The following is an 18,272-nucleotide window of genomic DNA, read 5'->3' as shown; positions in this document are numbered from 1 at the left end:
CTGCAAAGTTTGCTTTGTGCCCTACCAAAATGGCAGCCGCCGAGTCCCGCGCCAGAGGTGGACGGAAGGGAGGCGGCCGCCATTTTTTCCCCTCGAAATAGGCCTTAATGGCCAGCGGCAAACTGCGAATTTCTTGGTCTGGAAGTAATATACAGTTACTCCCTGCTATTAAATCTATGATTATGTGCCAGATTTTGGCTGTTGAGCTATTGAGTCTTCAAATAAAGCACCATTACCATCTTTGTTTGGCTTCATACCCTGTGCTACCACCAGATGGCAGCAGAACGACAGTTTTTAATCTTCAGGCAAAATATGACAGGATTTGTCAGTGATAACTGAAAATTCTATTTGCCCTCAAGGCTCCCTTAAGTATTCAGCTTTCACACATAAATGCTGGAATATTTGAACTGCAGTAACGTGAACTTCAAGGCATCTCCAGGTTTACATCTCTAGCCCTCAGTATAAAGCTACAGTAAAACCATGTTAATCCTTATCCATAATTCATGACTTTTTTGAACATGAGGAATACTTTTATGTAAACAATGTTATGATACCATGGTTTAACAGGCCACATTCACTGATATGTTGGCCTTGTAGCTGCTAAATGGCATATTCAAATAAGCAAACAGAAATCAAAACTGGCCAAAGACTACTTAATTTTCGGATTTTTAGAAAAAGTAGAGAACAACTTGTTCAAAAACCAGACCTTTGATAAATATTAGGCTGTTGGATACTAACTTTCAAAATTCAACAAGCACCGTGCTAAATGGGATAGATTCAGAACAGATCTAGCAGCTCAAAACTAGGCATCCATGAGGCGCTGTGGGCCATCAGCAGAATTGTATTGCACCACAATCTGTAACCTCATGGCCCGGCATATCACTCACTCTCCCATTACCATCAAGTCAGGGGACCAACCCTGGTTCAATAAGGAGTGTCGAAGAGCATGCCAGGAGCAGCACCAGGCGTACCTAAAAATGAGGTGCCAACCTGGGGAAGCTGCAACACAGGACTACATGCATGCTAAAAAGCGGAAGCAGCATGCTATAGACAGGGCTAAGCAATCCCACAATCAACGGATCAGATCAAAGTTCTGCAGTCCTGCCACATCCACTCATGAATAGTGATGGAGCATTAAACAACCAATGGGGGGAGGAGGCTCCATGAATATCCCCATCCTCAATGATGGTGGAGCCCAGCGTGTGAGTGCAAAAGACAAGGCTGAAGCGTTTGCAACCAACTTCAGCCAGAAGTGCCGAGTGGATGATCCATATCGGCCTACTCCTAAGGTCCCACCATCACAGAAGCCAGTCTTCAACCAATTCGATTCACTCCACGTGATATCAAGAAAGGACTGAGCGCATTGGATACAGCAAAGGCTATGGGCCCCGACAACATCCCAGCTGTCGTGCTGAAGACTTGTGCTCCAGAACTAGCTGCACCTCTTGCCAAGCTGTTCCAGTACAGCTACAACACTGGCATCTATCTGGCAATGTGGAAAACTGCCCAGGTATGTCCTGCCCACAAAAAGCAGGACAAATCCAACCCGGCCAATTACCGCCCCATCAGTCTACTCTCAATCATCAGCAAAGTGATGGAAGTTGTCATCGACAGTGCTATCAAGCGGCACTTACTCACCAATAACCTGCTCACTGATGCCCAGTTTGGGTTCTGCCAAGACCACTCGGCTCCCGACCTCATTACAGCCTTGGTCCAAACATGGACAAAAGGAGCTGCATTCCAGAGGTGAGGCGAGAGTGACTGTCCTTGACATCAAGGCAGCATTTGACCGAGTCTGGCATCAAGGAGCCCCAGTAAAACTGAAGTCAATGGGAATGAGGGGAAAACACTCCACTGGCTGGAGTCATACCTAGCACAAAGGAAGATGGTTGTGGTGGTTGAAGGTCAATCATCACAGCCCCAGGACATCACTGCAGGAGTTTCTCAGGGCAGTGTCCTAGGCCAAACCATTTTCAGCTGCTTCATCAATGACCTTTCCTCTAGCATAAGGTCAGAAATGGGGATGTTCGCTGATGACTGCAGTGTTCAGTGCCATTCACAACTCCTCAGATAATGAAGCAGTCCATGCCCGCATGCAACAAGACCTGGACGACGTTCAGGCTTGGGCTGATGTGGCAGGTAACATTCATGCCACAGAAGTGCTGGGCAATGACTATCTCCAACAAGCGAGAGTCTAACCACTGCCCTTAGACATTCAACGGCATTACCATCACCAAATCCCCCACCATCAACATCCTGGGGGGTCACCATTGACCAGAAACTTAACTGGACCAGCCGCATAAATACTGTGGCAACAAGAGCAGGTCAGAGGCTAGGTATTCTGTGGCGAGTGTCTCACCTCCTGACTCCCCAAAGCCTTTCCACCATCTACAAGGCACAAGTCAGGAGTGTGATGGAATACGCTCCACTTGCCTGGATGAGTGCAGCTCCAACAACACTCAAGAAGCTCGACACCATCCAGGACAAAGCAGCCCGCTTGATTGGCACCCCATCCACCACCTTAAACATTCACTCCCTCCACCACCAGTGCACCGTGGCTGCAGTGTGTACCATCTACAAGATGCACTGCAGCAACTTGCCAAGGCTTCTTCGGCAGCACCTCCCAAACCCACGACCTCTTCCACCTAGAAGGACAAGGGCAGCAGGCGCATGGGAACACCACCACCTCCAAGTTCCCCTCCAAGTCACACACCATCCTGACTTAGAAATATATCGCCGATCCTTCATCGTCACTGGGTCAAAATCCTGGAACTCCCTCCCTAACAGCACTGTGGGAGTACCTTCACCACAATGACTGCAGCGGTTCAAGAAGGCGGCTCACCACCACCTTTTCAAGGGCAACTAGGGATGGGCAATAAATGCTGGCTTTGCCCAGATCCCATAAAAGCAAATTTAAAAAAAATGCATTTTCAGAAAAGCCATAAATATAGCCATATACTAATCACGGTACAAAAAGAAAATACTGCAGATGCTGGAAATCTGAAATAAAAACAGAAAATGCTGGAGATACTCAGCAGGTCAGGCAGCATCTGTGAAGGGAGAAACAGAGTTAACGTTTCAGGTCGATGACCTTTCATCAGAACTGGAAAAAAGCATGAAGCTTTTTTCCAGTTCTGACGAAAGGTCATCGACCTTAAATGTTAACTCTGTTTCTCTCTTCACAGATGCTGCCTGACCTGCTGAGTATCTCCAGCATTTCCTGTTTTTATTGCTAATCACGGTAGATGTTACACTTCTGGCATGAACTGGGACCCAATTTCACATTGTAGGCTGGAGTTTGTCAGTGTGGGCGGGCTGGGACGTGTCAGGTGGAAATCGTGTCAGGACCCCGACTCCTAATTGAAGTGCTGAAAAAGTGGGATTTTCCCCTAATTGGCCAATTGATTTCCTGCGTGTGGGAACCCTTGACCCAATGAGTCTTTTCAGCCAGAAAGTCGCCTCCGATGACAACATCAATGTTGCTGGATTTAAAGCCTGCAAGCAGCCTTGCTTCTTCTGGAGACTGCAACCTTTATGGCCATTGCTGTCTTCGCCTTCTTCATTAACTATGTCCAGCAGTAGGCCAAAGTTGCTCCACGCTTCGATGAGCCCTCCCTCCAAGCTCTGGTGCACGGAGCCAGATGTAATAAGGAGGTGCTGTTCCCTTAGGGAGAAAAAAGCCACCCCAGCAGACAAAAGTTGTGTGGCTGCAAGTGGCCCAGGAGGTCAGCTCCATCTCGCTGAGCCGCAGAACCTGGCTGCAATGCAGGAAGAGGTTTCATGATCTTCTCCGAACAGGAAAAGTGAGTATGACTTTCCCATCACCCTCAATCTGATCCCCATCGCCTCTCCTCGCCAGCTCTCTGCTTTGCAACCTCTTCCTCCACATTCCACTTTACGCTTACATGCCTGCACTCTTACCCATTCCCTCTCTCTCTAAGGTCATATTCACTTAACTATTCGACCATGCAGCCCTCACACTCCCTATCACTGTGATGCCATGACAACAACTTTCAGCACACAGGGAGGGTCCTTTGTATCCTTCTAAGCATCTATGCTATGGATTCTCTACACTCACTCCTTCATTCTCACTCAAATTCCACTCGAGTCCCTCATTGCAGGAAAAGACAGCCCACAATAAGAGGGAAAGAGCCATGACCGGAGGAGGGCCACCCTCAGTAGCCCAGCTCACCCCCTGGGAGGAGGCGGCCCTGGAAATCGCCGGAATCGAGGAGGATTCCCAAGTGGGGGACGGACAGATGGGTGCATCACAGCAAGCTGGTGACAGAATAGTTTGGCATCTCTCTCATTGACATTGCATAAGTCACTGATAATGAATCTGATGCTCTATCAGATTGACTTATGATCATCTGCACTTTTCAATGTTCATGTAACCTTGACCTCACATCTCTAACTCTTTCCTTTACTCCCCCACAGGACCATCGAGAGCCCCCATCCCCACTGTCCAGGAGGAAGAGCCTGAGCTTCCAGACTCCTCAAAGGAAGCTGCAACCTCTGAGGGCGCAGTGTCAGCAGAATTCAGAGCACCCAGCACCAGCGCAGACACTCACACCTTGGTGGGACCTTCGCAAGATAGAGTAGTGTTGTCACTTGGTGTATCACAGCTCACAAATGAGCATCAGCAGATGGTGGAGACAGGGACAGCAGTGGAGAGTCCTCGTCGGAGGGTGCAGGACTCTGCCAGCTCGGCTCAGCTGCATGTCGACCCTGTGCCTCCAGGTCCATTCAGAAGGAGAGCGGTGCTGGAACTCCAGGAACAGGTGCAGGGCAAGTTTTGTCTCCAGGGTCGCTGCGAATGTGGAGCGAATGGAGGAGTCCATCGCGAACATGAGCAGCGCCTTTGTGGAGGCATTGGCGCATGAACACATCACCGCGGAAAGGATGGCAACCTCCGTGGAAAAGATGGCTTCCTCCATGGTAAGGCTGGCCACCGTAGAGGATGGCTACGGTAGAGGAGAGGATGGCTACGTCCATGGAGGAGCTTAGTCTCCAGGTTATGGAAAACATGGTAATTGTTCAGAATAGACTGACATCTCTTGAGGAGCGATTGTCAGCTGTTGAGCAAACAAACCAGACCTTCATGGATGTCCTCTGGAGTAGGACTTCCAGTGCAGAAACGGGTCGTCATGGCCCCGCTGCAGTGCAGCAAGGTGCAGTCCAGCCACTTGCTAGCTCTGAAGTGGGGCTGACCCATGAGAGGAATGTTGGTGGCATACAACAAGGAAGTGGGGGCTCCTCTCCAAGCGCTCACACGACCATACCACTGCAGAGCCCTCAGTCAGAGCCCCACCAGAGTCCCCACCCAACTGAGATCGCGTCTCAACCCCTGCACAGCCGCAGGAGCAGCAGACTGTTGCCAAGCCCTCACAGGTTTACAACCCCAGAGGACGCCCGCCAAAGGTGTCGAGACAGGAGCAGCAAGAAAGTGAGCAAGGGGCCTCCACATCTGCTGAAGCCACAGGGGAAGCACCACGTAGGAGCACGCGTAAGAGGAAGATAATGCACAAGTAGTCACAAGGATTTTCACTTGGGTGTAATGTTGTGTTTAATTTTTAGAAGCCATCAGTTGCTTATTGTCATCAAAAATTCTGATGGCAAGCTGTTGCAGTTGTGGCATGTGTCATTTCGCTAATGGGACTTCCATATTGAGGGCTTAGGGCAACTTGCCATTGTCAGTATGGTGGTCAAAGTGAGAGGAATCCGCAGGTTCTTGTCCATTGTCGATGTTCTGTTAAGAAGGTGCGAGGCTAAACTGTTTGACTGTGCAGGCTAAGCAAATGTGACCAACATGAGTGCGTCCCTTGCATCCCGGGCAGCAATATGGTGGTGCTCTGGCGCCTTCTGGCCTGTGCATCTTCAGGTGGGTGACTAGCAGCTTGGCTTCCTGTTGATGTTCCTGCTGTTGGTGCTGCTGTTGCTCGTGGTTCTGCTGCTGCCACGGCTGGTCTTCATCCGAATCTGATGTCCAGGAGGAAAGGAATTAAATGGTCGCCATGCTTCTGGTATATGCCTCAGTTGAGGAAGTGCTTAGTCAAGGTGGGGAGAGGGGTTTCCCAGGAGGTCACACTGGAGATGGGTGTCAGGCTCCAAACTTCCACAACACTGAGTATGCCTGCTAAAGGTTCCCCCAGACCTGAAACAACAAAGTTCTGCCACCTGCAAATGATCATCGGTGAAAACTCCTTTGTAATGGTGGAGCTGCAGCTGTTCGTAAGCAATCCACTAGTGAGGCCGCCAGGATTACCTGGCATGTTCCAGAGGAGGCGTGTAGGATGGGAAAAATGTGTTAAAATCGGAAAGGCCTCTCAAAATGGGATTATAGAGGCAATTAAGTGGTTGTTAAGGGCCTATCCCACCTCTTGGAGGATCAGAAAACACGCACTTGGGAAAAAAACTCGGAGGCGGGAACTGGCCCGCCCGCCAGTTTTGGTGATTTTAACAACTCGCACGCCTTCAAACCCGCTTCCTTGGGGCTGGGAAAATCGAGCCCAATATGTCAGTCAGTTCCCTACATTACAACAGTGACTACACTTCAAAAGTACTTCATTGGCTGTAAAGCGTTTTGGGATGTCCTGAGGTTGTGAAGGGTGCTATATAAATGCAAGTCTTTTGTTTTTAACCATCATCAATGGTTTGATGGACAGGACACTTTAAGCAGTTCTATATTTAGGGCAGGTTATATGGCAGGCACCAATCAAAGTTGGGATCTCTGACAAACTAAATCTGGGATGGAAGAAATCCAAAAGCTACTGGAACTTAGAGCCACGGGATCTTTTATGATCACCTGAACATGCAGATGGGGCATGTGAACTGAGGTTTATCCGAAATGGTGGCACTTCTGACAGTGCAGCACTCCCTCAATAATCCAGGAATTGTCTGTCTGTATTACGTGCTTAAGTGTTGGAGTGGGACTTGAACCCACAATTGCTTGTCTCAGGGACAAGAGTGCGAGGGGCCGTGTATTTGATGGCGACATTGCTCTTTCTTGCATGCTGGTTTCCTGAAACTTCCTACTGCCTGTGGACAGCGAATGAGGAGCTGCTGTTCACTGGGTGTTATAGCATTTCATAAATTCAATTGATCGCCAAGGTACTAAGTACAGGATGTGTGAGTCAGTGCATCAGCGGTTTGATGTTACATAACTTGGACAGGACTCTTTAAGCTGTTCTATATTTAGGGCAGGTTATACTGCAGGTACCAATCAATGTTGGAATCCCTGCCAGACTAAATCTGGAGTGGAAGAAATCCAAAGCAACAAGAACTTAGCACTGAGCTGGATTCTACAGACTGAAGTGGATCTCAGTGGTTCAGACTGGCTCCCAGTTCAATGACCTGAACTGACTAATTCAACCAAGACTGGTACATTCATGGCAAGCAGCTAAGAACCTGTACAGAAACCTCAAACATTTTCTATCAGATCGATAAAAGTTAAGGCTAGTTCCTATTATGAGCAAGTAAAATAAATAAAATACTTTAAAAAAAACTTTCTCTTAACTGAAATTGCTATGATCAATAATTCACTTCTTTTCCCAGTGGTTGGTGATTGGTTGGAAAATTGAAAAGAGAGAGTAGGGATAAAGGGAATGTACACTGATTGGTGGGATGTGACAAGTGGTGTTCCCCAGGGATCTGTTCTGAGCCCACAGCTTTTCACCATATATATTACATAGAATTTACAGCACAGAAACAGGCCATTCGCCATATCTTTCTATTCCTTTCTCCCTCGTGCTTATCTAGCTTCCCCTTAAATGCATCTATACTATTTGCCTCAACCACTCCCTGTGGTAGCAAGTTCCACATTCTGACCACTCCCTGGGTAAAGATGTTTCTCCTGAATTCCCTATTGGATTTATTAGTGACTATCTAATATTGATGGCTCTTAGTTTTGGACTCCCCCACAAGTGGAAACAACAATGACATGGATGAAGGAATAGAGAATTGTATGTCCAAGTTTGCAGGTGACTCTCGGTTAGGAGACACAGTAAGTTGTGCAGATGGGAGCAGGAAGTTACAAAGAGTCATCAACAGATTAAGTGAGTGGGCAGAATGGTGACTGGTAGAATTCAATATGGGGAAGTGTGAAGTCATCCATTTTGAATCGGAGAAAGACAAATCAGAATATTTTGGGAGTGAGAGACTGGGATCTGTGGAGGAGCAAAAGGATTTGGGTGTCCATGTACACAAATCACTAAAGACTAGTGCAAAGGTACAAGAAGTCATCAAAAAGGCCAATGGAATGTTGGCCTTTATCTCAAGAGGGTTGGAATTCAAAAAGTGAGGAAGTGATGCTTCAGTTGGACAGAGCCTTGGTCAGACCCCATCTGGAGCACTGCGTTCAGTTTTGGACACCGCACCTCAGAATGGATATATTGGCCTTGGAAGTGGGTACAGCGCAGATTCACTAGAATGATACAGGGGCTTAAAGGGTAAAATTATGAGGATAGGTTGCATAAACTTGGTTTCTATTCCCTTGAGTTTGGAAGGTTAAGTGGTGTTCTAATAGAAGTCTTTCTAATGATAAAAGGATTCAATAGGGTAGATGCAGAGAAAATATTTTATCTGATGGGGAATCCATAACAAGAGGGCAATCTTAAAATTAGAGCCTGGCCATTCAGGGGTTTTGTCAGAAAGCACTTCTTCACACAAAGGGTAGTGGAATCTGGAACTCTCTCCCCAAAAAGCTGTGGATGCTGGGGGACAATTGAAAATTTCAAGATTGAGGGATTGATACATTTTTGTTGTGTAAGGCTATCGAGGGATATGGAGCAAAGGCGGGAGTTGAGATACAGATCAGCAATGATCTAACTGAATGGCGGAACAGGCTCGAGGGGATGAATGGCCTCCTCCTGTTCCTATCTTGATAGTTGGTCCAGAAATTGTCAAATGGGAACAGTGTTCAGTGTTATATCTGACTACGGTATAGATTTTACAAGCTAGCAGTAATAGCATTAATGGAGGGAATGCCATGCAAAACCCAACACTGGGAGTGCTAATTCATAAAACCTGTACAACTGTCCAATGGGCGATTAACATTCTATGATTCCCACTAAATAGAGTCCAAAAGCAAGGAAGTTATGCTAAAACTTTTATAAATCACTGGTTAGGCATTAGCTGGTGTACTGTTTCCCATTCTGGGCACTACACTATAGGGGGGACGTCAAGGCCTTGGTGATGGTGCAGAGGAGATTTATCAGAATGGTACCAGTTTTGAGGGACTTCAGTTACGTGGAGAGACTGGAGAAGCTGGGATTGTTCTCCTTAGAGCAGGGAAGGTGGAGGGGAAATTTAATAGAGGTGTTCAGAATTATGAGGGATAGAGTAAATAAGAAGAAACTTTCCACTGGCAGAAGGGTCGGTAAGTGGAGGACACAGATTAGCAAAAAGAACTGGAGGAGATGAGGAGAATTTTTTTTACACAGCGAGTTATTGTGATCTGCAATACACTGCCTGAAAGGGTGGTGGAAGCAGATTTAATAATAACTTTCAAAAGGAAATTGTATAAAGTTGAAAAGGAAAAAATTGCAGAGCTATGGAGAAAAAGTAGGGGAATGGGACTAGTTGGATAGTTCTTTCAAGGAGCCAGCACAGGCACAATGGGCTGAATGGCCTCCACCTGTAGTGTAAGATTCTATGAAACTCTATGCCTACTAAGGACTGGCTTGAGGCTGACCAAATTAGTGTTACACGGGACCTTTACAGCCAGCAGAGCAAGACTTTTATTCAGCGGTCCAGACTGGATTTGAACTCAGCTCCATGAGGTGAAAGGTCAACATCTATCCTAATGTACCACTCAGTTCCCAATAATGTCCCCCACCCCAGCCTGGTCCATTTTGAAGAGTGGGCCTCACATTCCAGTTCCTCTAACTCTGGACCGCTGCTTGTTCCACACTCCTGTGGATCCACTATCAGAGACTGTTCTTTCAGCCATTATCCCTCTGCACTCTGAATCTCACTTTTAAAGCCTTTTCTATAGGGTTGTCCTGGAGTCTCCAGGAATTAAACATTCATCTCCTGGACACTAATGCGAGGGAGAAAAATCATAGGGGCATTAAAAAAAATTGTTTTTCATTTTCTTTGAACACTTTTGTTTATTAGTTACCCATTTATTGGAGGTGGGAGAAGACCGGGCACAATGATTGGAGGTGGGTGGTCATGTGATGAAACATCCATGAATACGTCCAACCAGAGTTGGCAACCCTCACCAAGACCACCTCACCTTGCTGTCACTTAACTTGACTTCCAAAGCCTGCCCCATTCTTTCAGTCTTCCCGTTCCTCACTTCCTGCTCAATGTCTGTTTCTCCCCCTTGTGAAGCACATGGAATTGTTAGTCGTTGACTGTGAGGGATGAGTGGAGTCGAAGGACAGAAGGTCATTTCACTGCTCTGGATCTCAAAAGAAAACCAGTTGACAACGTGAAATAACTTGCACTCGACAATCAAACACTGCCATAAAGATGAATAGTATTTGTTTTTTTCGGTGCTCTGTTCTTGAAGCAAGTCCCCCATTTAATAATAAACTCAGACAACCAAAGCAGGCTCGATAACACCCTCTGGTCCAGATTCAAACTCCTAGAGCGATGCAGCTACCGCCTTTTTAGATGGACACTGGTAATGTTGTGGAGTGATCAGTGGGTGCGTTAACAACTTGCCCGCTCCCCCCAGGTGTGAAACTGGTGTTCTGAAAAAGGTCACCGACCTGAAACGTTAACTCTGTTTCTCTCTCCACAGATGCTGCCTGATCTGCTGAGGGTTTCCAGTGTTTTCTGCTGTTATTTCAGATTATCAGCATCCGCAGTATTTTGCTTTTGTGTTAGATTGACTGCTTGTTATGCAAAGCTCCTCATTATCACTTCTGGTGAAATCAATGCAAGTGAAAGTTGGGCAGTTTGCGCAATGGGCAGCTTTTCCACAACATCAGCTTCACATCTGGGAGGGGGGGGAAATTGAAAATGGGCCTCCAGGTAATGGGAGCACCGAGAGTCAACTAATAATAGTGTCAGCCGTGGCTCATTGGTAGCATTCTTTCTCTGTGTCAGAAGGTTGTGGGGTCAAGTCCCTCTCCAAAGACTCGAGCATAAAATCTAGGCCAACACTCCAGTGCAGTACCGAGGGAGTGCTGCCACTGCTGGAGGTGCCGTCTTTCGGATGAGACATTTAAACTGAGGTCCCATCTGCTCTCTCAGGATGTAAAAGATCCCACGGCCACTATTTTAAGGAAGAGCAGGAGAGTTATCCCCGGTGTCCTGGCCAATATTCAGCCCTCAACCAACATCACTAAAACAGATTATTTGTTCATGGTCACATTTCCTGTGTGTGGGATCTTGCTGTGCACAAATTGTCTGCCGTGTTTCCTGCATTACAACAGTGGCAACGCTTAAAATCGCTCCATGACCTCGCCCCTCTCTATCTCTGTAACCTCCTCCAGCCCTACAACCCTCTTGAGATCTCGGCGCTCCTCCAACTCTTGCCTCTTGTGCAAACCACACTTCCTTCACACACCATTGGCGGCCGTGCCTTCAGCTGCCTGGGCCCTAAGTTCTGGAATTCCCTCCCTAAACCTCTCCACCTCTCTCTCCTCCATTACGACACTCCTTAAAACCTACCTCTGGCCAAGCTTTCGGTCACCTGTCCTAATGTCTCCTGTGGTTCGGTGTCAACGTTTGTCTGATTACACTCCTGTGAAACGCCCTGGGATGTTTACTGTGGTGAAGGTGCTGTAGAAATACAAGTTGTTGTTGTTTGTTGTTGCTCTCTAATACGGCACATTATGGGAGATAGGTTTTGTCTGCACCGTTGCAAATATAATATGGATCAGAAAAATTATGAGTTCAATTTAGATTGAAAAAAATCGAGATTTTACTACCTAGCAGCATTGCTTTCTCATCCTTGTCAAAAGTCATGTACGGCATCTCGACAACCAATTGTCGTAAGCATGGAAGGGTTATTAGTGTGATGAATAAGAGCCTCGAGAATCTAAAAACACAGAACTGCTCACATAACTCCTGGGATCACTTCCAATGATTAAAATCAAACTTGGAAATACATATTCTCTTCTCTAAATCAAAGGGGTGTTAACATTGCGTAATAAGCTACCATGACAAACTCTGCCTGCAGTCAGCTTGCTTAAGCAAAATAGATTCTTTTGTAAAAGTGCAAGGTGCAGTATTTGGTTGTATACCATTTAAGAGGCAGAATATAACATTAATAAAACTCATTTGGACCTGCCCATTTGGCTAGCAGGTTTTAAAAAGGATCTGTCCAGCAACAGACATCAGCCTCTGTCAACTGTTACAATAAATAAATACACATCCCACTTCTGGTTTCTGAGTAAACACAGTTCTATTTGTTGAAGAAAGATCTTGCATTTATATAGCGCCTTCCATGACTTCCGGACACCCCAAAGCACTTTAGAGCCAATGAAGTACTTTTTGAAGTGTAGTCACTGTTGTAATGTAGGGAAACGCGGCAGCCAATTTGCACACAGTAAGCTCCCACAACCAGCAATGAGATAATGACCAGATAATGTTCCGCCATTCAATTAGATCATGGCTGATCTGTATCGTAACTCCATCTTCCCTCATTAGTTCCGTAATCCTTAATATCCTTGCCTAACAAAAATCTAGCAATCTCAGTTTTTAAATTTTCAATTGACCCCAGCCTCAACAGCTTTTTGGGAGGAGAGAGTTCCAGATTTCCACTTGTGTGAAGTAGTGCTTCCAGGCATCACCTCTGAACAGCCTAGCTCTAAATCTCTCTCAATCTACCCTATCAATTCCGTTAATCATCTTAAACACCTCAATTAGATCATCCCTTAATCTTCTATACTCGAGGGAATACAAGCCTAGTTTATGCAACCTGCCCTCATAATTGAAACCTTTTTAGCCCAGCCTTAGCTTATCAAGTTGTTGCTTATAGCCTTACCCACTAACCCTCAGTATCAGCATTGTTACTCTCTATCGCCCTGTCTCCGGGTTCTAGATGGTCCTCATATGTTGCAGCCATGTGAACCGCATGGATTACTCCAGTGAAGACTAAACTGGGCGCCATGCAGCTTCAACATGGCATTATATCAGGCGACATAACCAAGCATCCTATTTACTTTGTTAATGGCCACATCACACGAGTCAACAATCACACGAGTCAACAATCACACCGAGGTCTCGTTCAGCTTCCAGCTTGGGAAGTTCTATCCTGCCCCATGGAGTATAATTACCTCCTTTTCTTATATTTCCCATGTGCAGCACTGTACACTTGCTGTAAATAATAAAGGAAACCTAGGGAAGAAAAAAAGCACAAAAAGAAACCCAACTATGTTTTAAAACAGCGCTAAAGTGAAGCGATGCACATTTAATCAATGCACTTGTACTACGTTTGCATATTAGGTACTATGCTGGGTCACATGTTTCTGACATTTTTCTGAAACCGTTTAAAAAAATATATTACAGTATAGGATCCACCCATCTCTTTCCACTTTAGGCTTCTCGAGACAGAACCAGATAAGCTGCAGGTTTCACAGGCTCCCAACATACCCCTGAGGCAGATATGGCTTTATTGCATGTGCCCTACACATAATTTCTGGCCATGTTGCAACAGAAATTTCTAATTATTAGTTGCTTGCAATTTTTCTCTTAAACCGCCCGTCTTCCTCAATTCACGCTTTGCTTGAATCGCACTTTTAGTGAGCCATGGGTTTCCTGCTGTTTTGGGCCAGACAGCACGAAGAGAGAGACAAGCATTTAAATACAGTCCTGTCCCTGTAAGATCACCTGCTTACCTCCACAAATATGAAGCATGGAATGATGGAGTAACTCCTCTGAATATTGTTCACTTCTGTAGCCATTCTGATTCATCAGATCGCTCTTAGAAGAGAAATGAGTTTCAGAGTCTTTCACACCTGCAAATCAAATAATGGTACTTTAACCACTGCGTTCCTTCAATTTGCTTTATTTTAATCCAAGTTAGCGCTAACTCTAGCAAGCCAAAGAGAAAATATTTAGCACTATAGGAAGTACTCCTCCAGACTTCCTATTACACAGAGTCTCCAACACAGAAACAGACCTTTTGGCCCAACTGGTCAATGCCGGTGTTTATGCTCCACACGAGCCTCCTCCCACTCCTCGTCATCGCACCCTCTCAGCACATCCTTCTATTCCTTTCTCCCTCATGTGCTCATCTAACTTTCCCTTAAATGCATTGCATTAGTCTCGTGTTAGTATACAGTCCTGTCAATAAGATATGACATTGAAAAGTAAACTGATCGATCTTTGATAGAATTAACACAAAAATAAGAATAAAGAAAAACACTTCACAGAATCCCCACAGTGCAGATAGAGGCCATTTCGGCCCATCGAGCCTGCACCGACACATATCCCACCCAATCCCCATAACCCCTACACCAACACATATCCCACCCTATCCCCACGTATTTAATCCCCCTAACACTAAGGGTCAATTTATCATAGCCAATCAACCTAACTCGCACATCTTTGGACTGTGGGAGGAAACCAGAGCAAACCCACGCTAACACAGGGAGAATGTGCAAACTCCACACAGACAGTCGCCCGAGGCCGGATTCGAACCCAGGTCCCTGACGCTGTGAGGCAACAGTGCTAACCACTATGCCACCGTGCTGCTCATAAATCAAGTCTTGGTGATTCTGCTGATGTTTTTTGTAACTTGGGTGTTCTAAACCGGTGTAGGAACAATAAATGGTCACTCGTTTCTAAAGAACGTCAGGAGTTGAACTGAAGTTTCAATTACCTGAACAAATGCCATGATTTCCACATCTATTCCCATCCTTTAAAAAAGGACAGAACTGAATGATATAAATCAGTGAGCTACATTTTTATGCATCAGTGACATGTCTTCACACATCAAAGTAAAGTGAGAGGGCGAGATTGCTCCTTTAATGAAAAGCAAGTGATTGGCTCTGTTTTTGTTCCATAATTAACAACCTACTAATGAAAGCACATGGACAGCTATCACATGTTTACAAGCCATGTGTTCCTGCCTTTTCATTAGCAGTGCATTTATTACTGAGCAAACCAGACATTCTCCCAATTTTTTCTAAAATGCGAATTATCCCCAAATTGTCCTGATGTATATTTTCCTCTGCTGACTAAATTTAGCAAAACAGTGGACATGATTAGAGTTCAAAGATCGCTCATTTTATACGTGGGTCTGCTTATCCACCAAAACTGGCAAAATAAGGAATATCTGTCCCTTGAGTGAGCCATTTGAACACAAAGCAGCTTTCAGACTCTTCTTCTACCAGTACGCACACAGTCTATCCTACAAACATCGACAAAAGTAATCTCGAACAGTTTGAAAGCACAATGGGGTGCAAGAGGTGGGAGCAGGGATTTCTCAATATGTGATAGTCTTGGAGTGAGCTAAAAGCTGAGTCCACGGTGGCTGAACTGCTAGTGCAATCCTCAAAAAGGCATTAAGTTTGTGCCAATTCACACTGCTGTCAAATACCAATATTGGATTTAAAGCTACAGGGTCCAAATCATACTGGAGTGCACTCATTAAAACTGCAAACTCCTGGATTTTGATGTCCATGAAATAAATGCTCAAGGAGGGCACAGAGATTTAGTGTGGGAAATATTTTATTTTAAAAGACATTCTATTTTTTGCTTGAACGTCCCCCTGTACATATGTGAGGGCTGATTGAGAAAATCACTATTAAACACACAAAGGCTTCCAAACACAACCAAGGTGGGACTAATACATTCGATAACTAAGCATTTTTAAAACTGTTTATTATTCTAAAATCTCATAGAAATCGATTAACTTTATTACAAACAATGTGTTAAAACCAACAATGTCCAATTCTAACATCTCAGCTAACTCTTCTTCCAATTGAAATCACACATTGTGGGATTACCCAACGTTAAAGGTTCAGTAAAGGGGCAGGGAGACTTTTTTGTACCCCTTAATAACGACCCCAGCAGTGGAAAAATGTAGGGCAACTGCAGTTACACATGCAGCACCCCCACCCCCCCCACTCCCATCTCTGAACTAAAGGGGACCAGATCAGTAAAGTGTGAATCGATCACTGGGGGCATTGCACTTCTCTAGGTAATTGTGTGTGAGTGTGGTTGTTGCAGAATCCAGGCTTTGCAGAAGATTCAAACTAGACATAGATCTTTACTTAACTGAGAGGACCATGCCGAGGTTAACCCAGAGTGCATGCTTATTTCTGCATAAGTACAGAGAGAGAGGTTTGTGAGCCGAAGCATCCGCCTACTATTCAGATAGAGATTCAATCTGCTCTGCACTTGATTATAACTGTGCGGTGTAGTCACAAAAAATAATAGGGGGGATTTCTAGCTTCAGAGTGATTGCAGACAAAAAAAATGAAGTTTCCCAGAAAGTTTTTCAATTTTTTTTTAAGGTCTTTAAACAGTTACCCCTTTATGAGGAGAAAAAATAGGTGGTTTTTCTTATTGGTTTGGCAATTACAACGAAAGCAAAAGGCTTTGCAGAAATGTTCCTCGACAAACAATGCATCGTCCGGGGACATGGAGCGAGCTAGATGTGAGAACACATCAAAACCATTCTGGTTATCAGCAAAAAAAATACCCCGACCCCCCACCCCGCAAAAAAAAAGCTACCTGAATCCACGAAAATAACATTGGCTTATGCACATATATTAGTCGTTTTAATATATTAATATTAAAACAATTTTACAAGAATGCACAAGCTGCCGTCATTGCAATCTGGAACAATAGTAGGTGACAAATCCAGTTAAAATACCAAACATGTTGACACTATAATGCTGGATTATTCAATGCAAAAATAAAGGATACTTTATCAAGCATTTTGAGGTTTGCACAGCAGAGAATACCTCTATTGACTAGTGGTGGTGGCGGTGGGGGAAAATCTGGCTCTGCTTTAAGAACGCCTGGTCCCTTACAAACAAAAGAAGCGACAGGCGGACGGAGAGAGAGAGCGAGCTCCAAGCTCATTCCTTACCTGTGTCGGTGCCACCCGCTGACCAGCGCCGTACTGCCAAGCTGGTGCCGCGCCGAACGCTACCATCGCCGCACCATCGGGGCAAGCCCAGGAGCTGCTCCGGCAACGGAGCTCGGGAGAGGTTGGTGCTCTCCGCCGGCTCAGTCCCTCCGGCAGCTCATCTTCACTCCTCGCTTATCAGCCGAACGGCAGTGGCACCATCCCACAGTACTGCCACTCCTTGCCACTCACGGCTCACTTCCTGTGTTGTGGGGGGGGAGGGGGGGTTGGTGGCTGAAGGAGGCGGGCTCACAGAACTAGACAAGTCGCAGAAAGTTGCTTAAAACAGAATCTGCTCTCTCTCACACACGCACACTTGAGTTAAGAAATGGACTGCAGTCCTGATCCATTAATTGGCCCTTGCTGATCTCATCCCCCCAATTAATAAAGTGGTCCAAGAGAAAAAAGGATTTTTGTTCCAAAATGCTTTTGAGTTATTCATTTTTGTACATCTGATTTTTTTTTAACAATATATCCAGAAACGTTACGGATATATTATATCTGCAGAACAAAATCAATCTTAAGCCTCACTGGTAATATGTGCAATAAAACGTAAAGGCCCTGAAACTGCAGTCTGCGGTGTACTCTTTTAGTTTGGACCAAAAACAAATTTGACTGTAAATTAACAAAAGTTCAACTAAAACTTAACAAATCAAATTAAAATTTGGTTTTCCGGGTTGACGACGCACTCCAGTCCCCGCGGCGCCCACCGGTCGCGGAAATACTCAAGCGTGCCGGCGGACACCGTGTGCTCCATCTCCAGGGCCACCCGGGCGCAAACATGGCCGCGGAAGAGAGGCAGGCAATCTGGCTGAACGACCCCCTCGACCGCCCGCTGCCTGGACCAATTGATGGCTTTTTTAGCCAGCGGTCGGCGGTGTAGCTCCGACCTCCGAAGGAAATCCGCACTTACCTCGTGTGAAGCCCCCAAGCAAAAACTTGCTTTGAAACGCTGCGGAGTTGTGGCAGCGTAGTGGCCCACGGATCCCGGGGGCGCACTGTTGTGCGTAAGCATACCTGGGATCACATGGGGCAGTGCTCCTTTCACTAGCCAATCAGGAAACAGAGAAAGCCCTGGGCATTACAACTTGTAAATTACACGGTGTGATACTAATTATATTTAGTTGACAAGTACAGTGCTTGGCTTTAAAAAGCACAGGGAATACTTTGGAGTAAGTGCAGTTATTTACTGGAAGACTCTGCAAGATTAAAAAAAGATTAAAACGCCCTC

At 45.6% G+C, this 18,272-nt stretch overlaps 1 protein-coding gene across 2 annotated transcripts in view; it reads right to left on the bottom strand.

Annotated features, from left to right (window-relative positions):
• plppr1 (phospholipid phosphatase related 1) overlaps window positions 1-17,355 on the bottom strand; it is a 234,237-nt gene extending 216,882 nt beyond the window's left edge. The window contains exons 1-2 of one of the 2 annotated variants that reach the window (XM_085993317.1): window positions 17,003-17,355; window positions 13,797-13,916 (exon numbers count right to left, since the gene is read on the bottom strand). In XM_085993317.1, the coding sequence (XP_085849443.1) occupies window positions 13,797-13,862 (66 nt within the window). In that variant the 5' untranslated portion in view covers window positions 13,863-13,916; window positions 17,003-17,355. The remainder of the gene's footprint in view (window positions 1-13,796; window positions 13,917-17,002) is intronic. The other variant, XM_085993278.1, reaches the window with a different exon arrangement.
• Between the last annotated feature and the right edge of the window lie 917 nt (window positions 17,356-18,272).

This window comes from Somniosus microcephalus, chromosome 1 (assembly GCF_052327205.1).
Source record: "Somniosus microcephalus isolate GS21.2 chromosome 1, FLI_Smic_1.0, whole genome shotgun sequence".
Lineage (NCBI taxonomy): Eukaryota > Metazoa > Chordata > Chondrichthyes > Squaliformes > Somniosidae > Somniosus > Somniosus microcephalus.
This window is presented reverse-complemented; position numbering and strand designations above follow the sequence as displayed.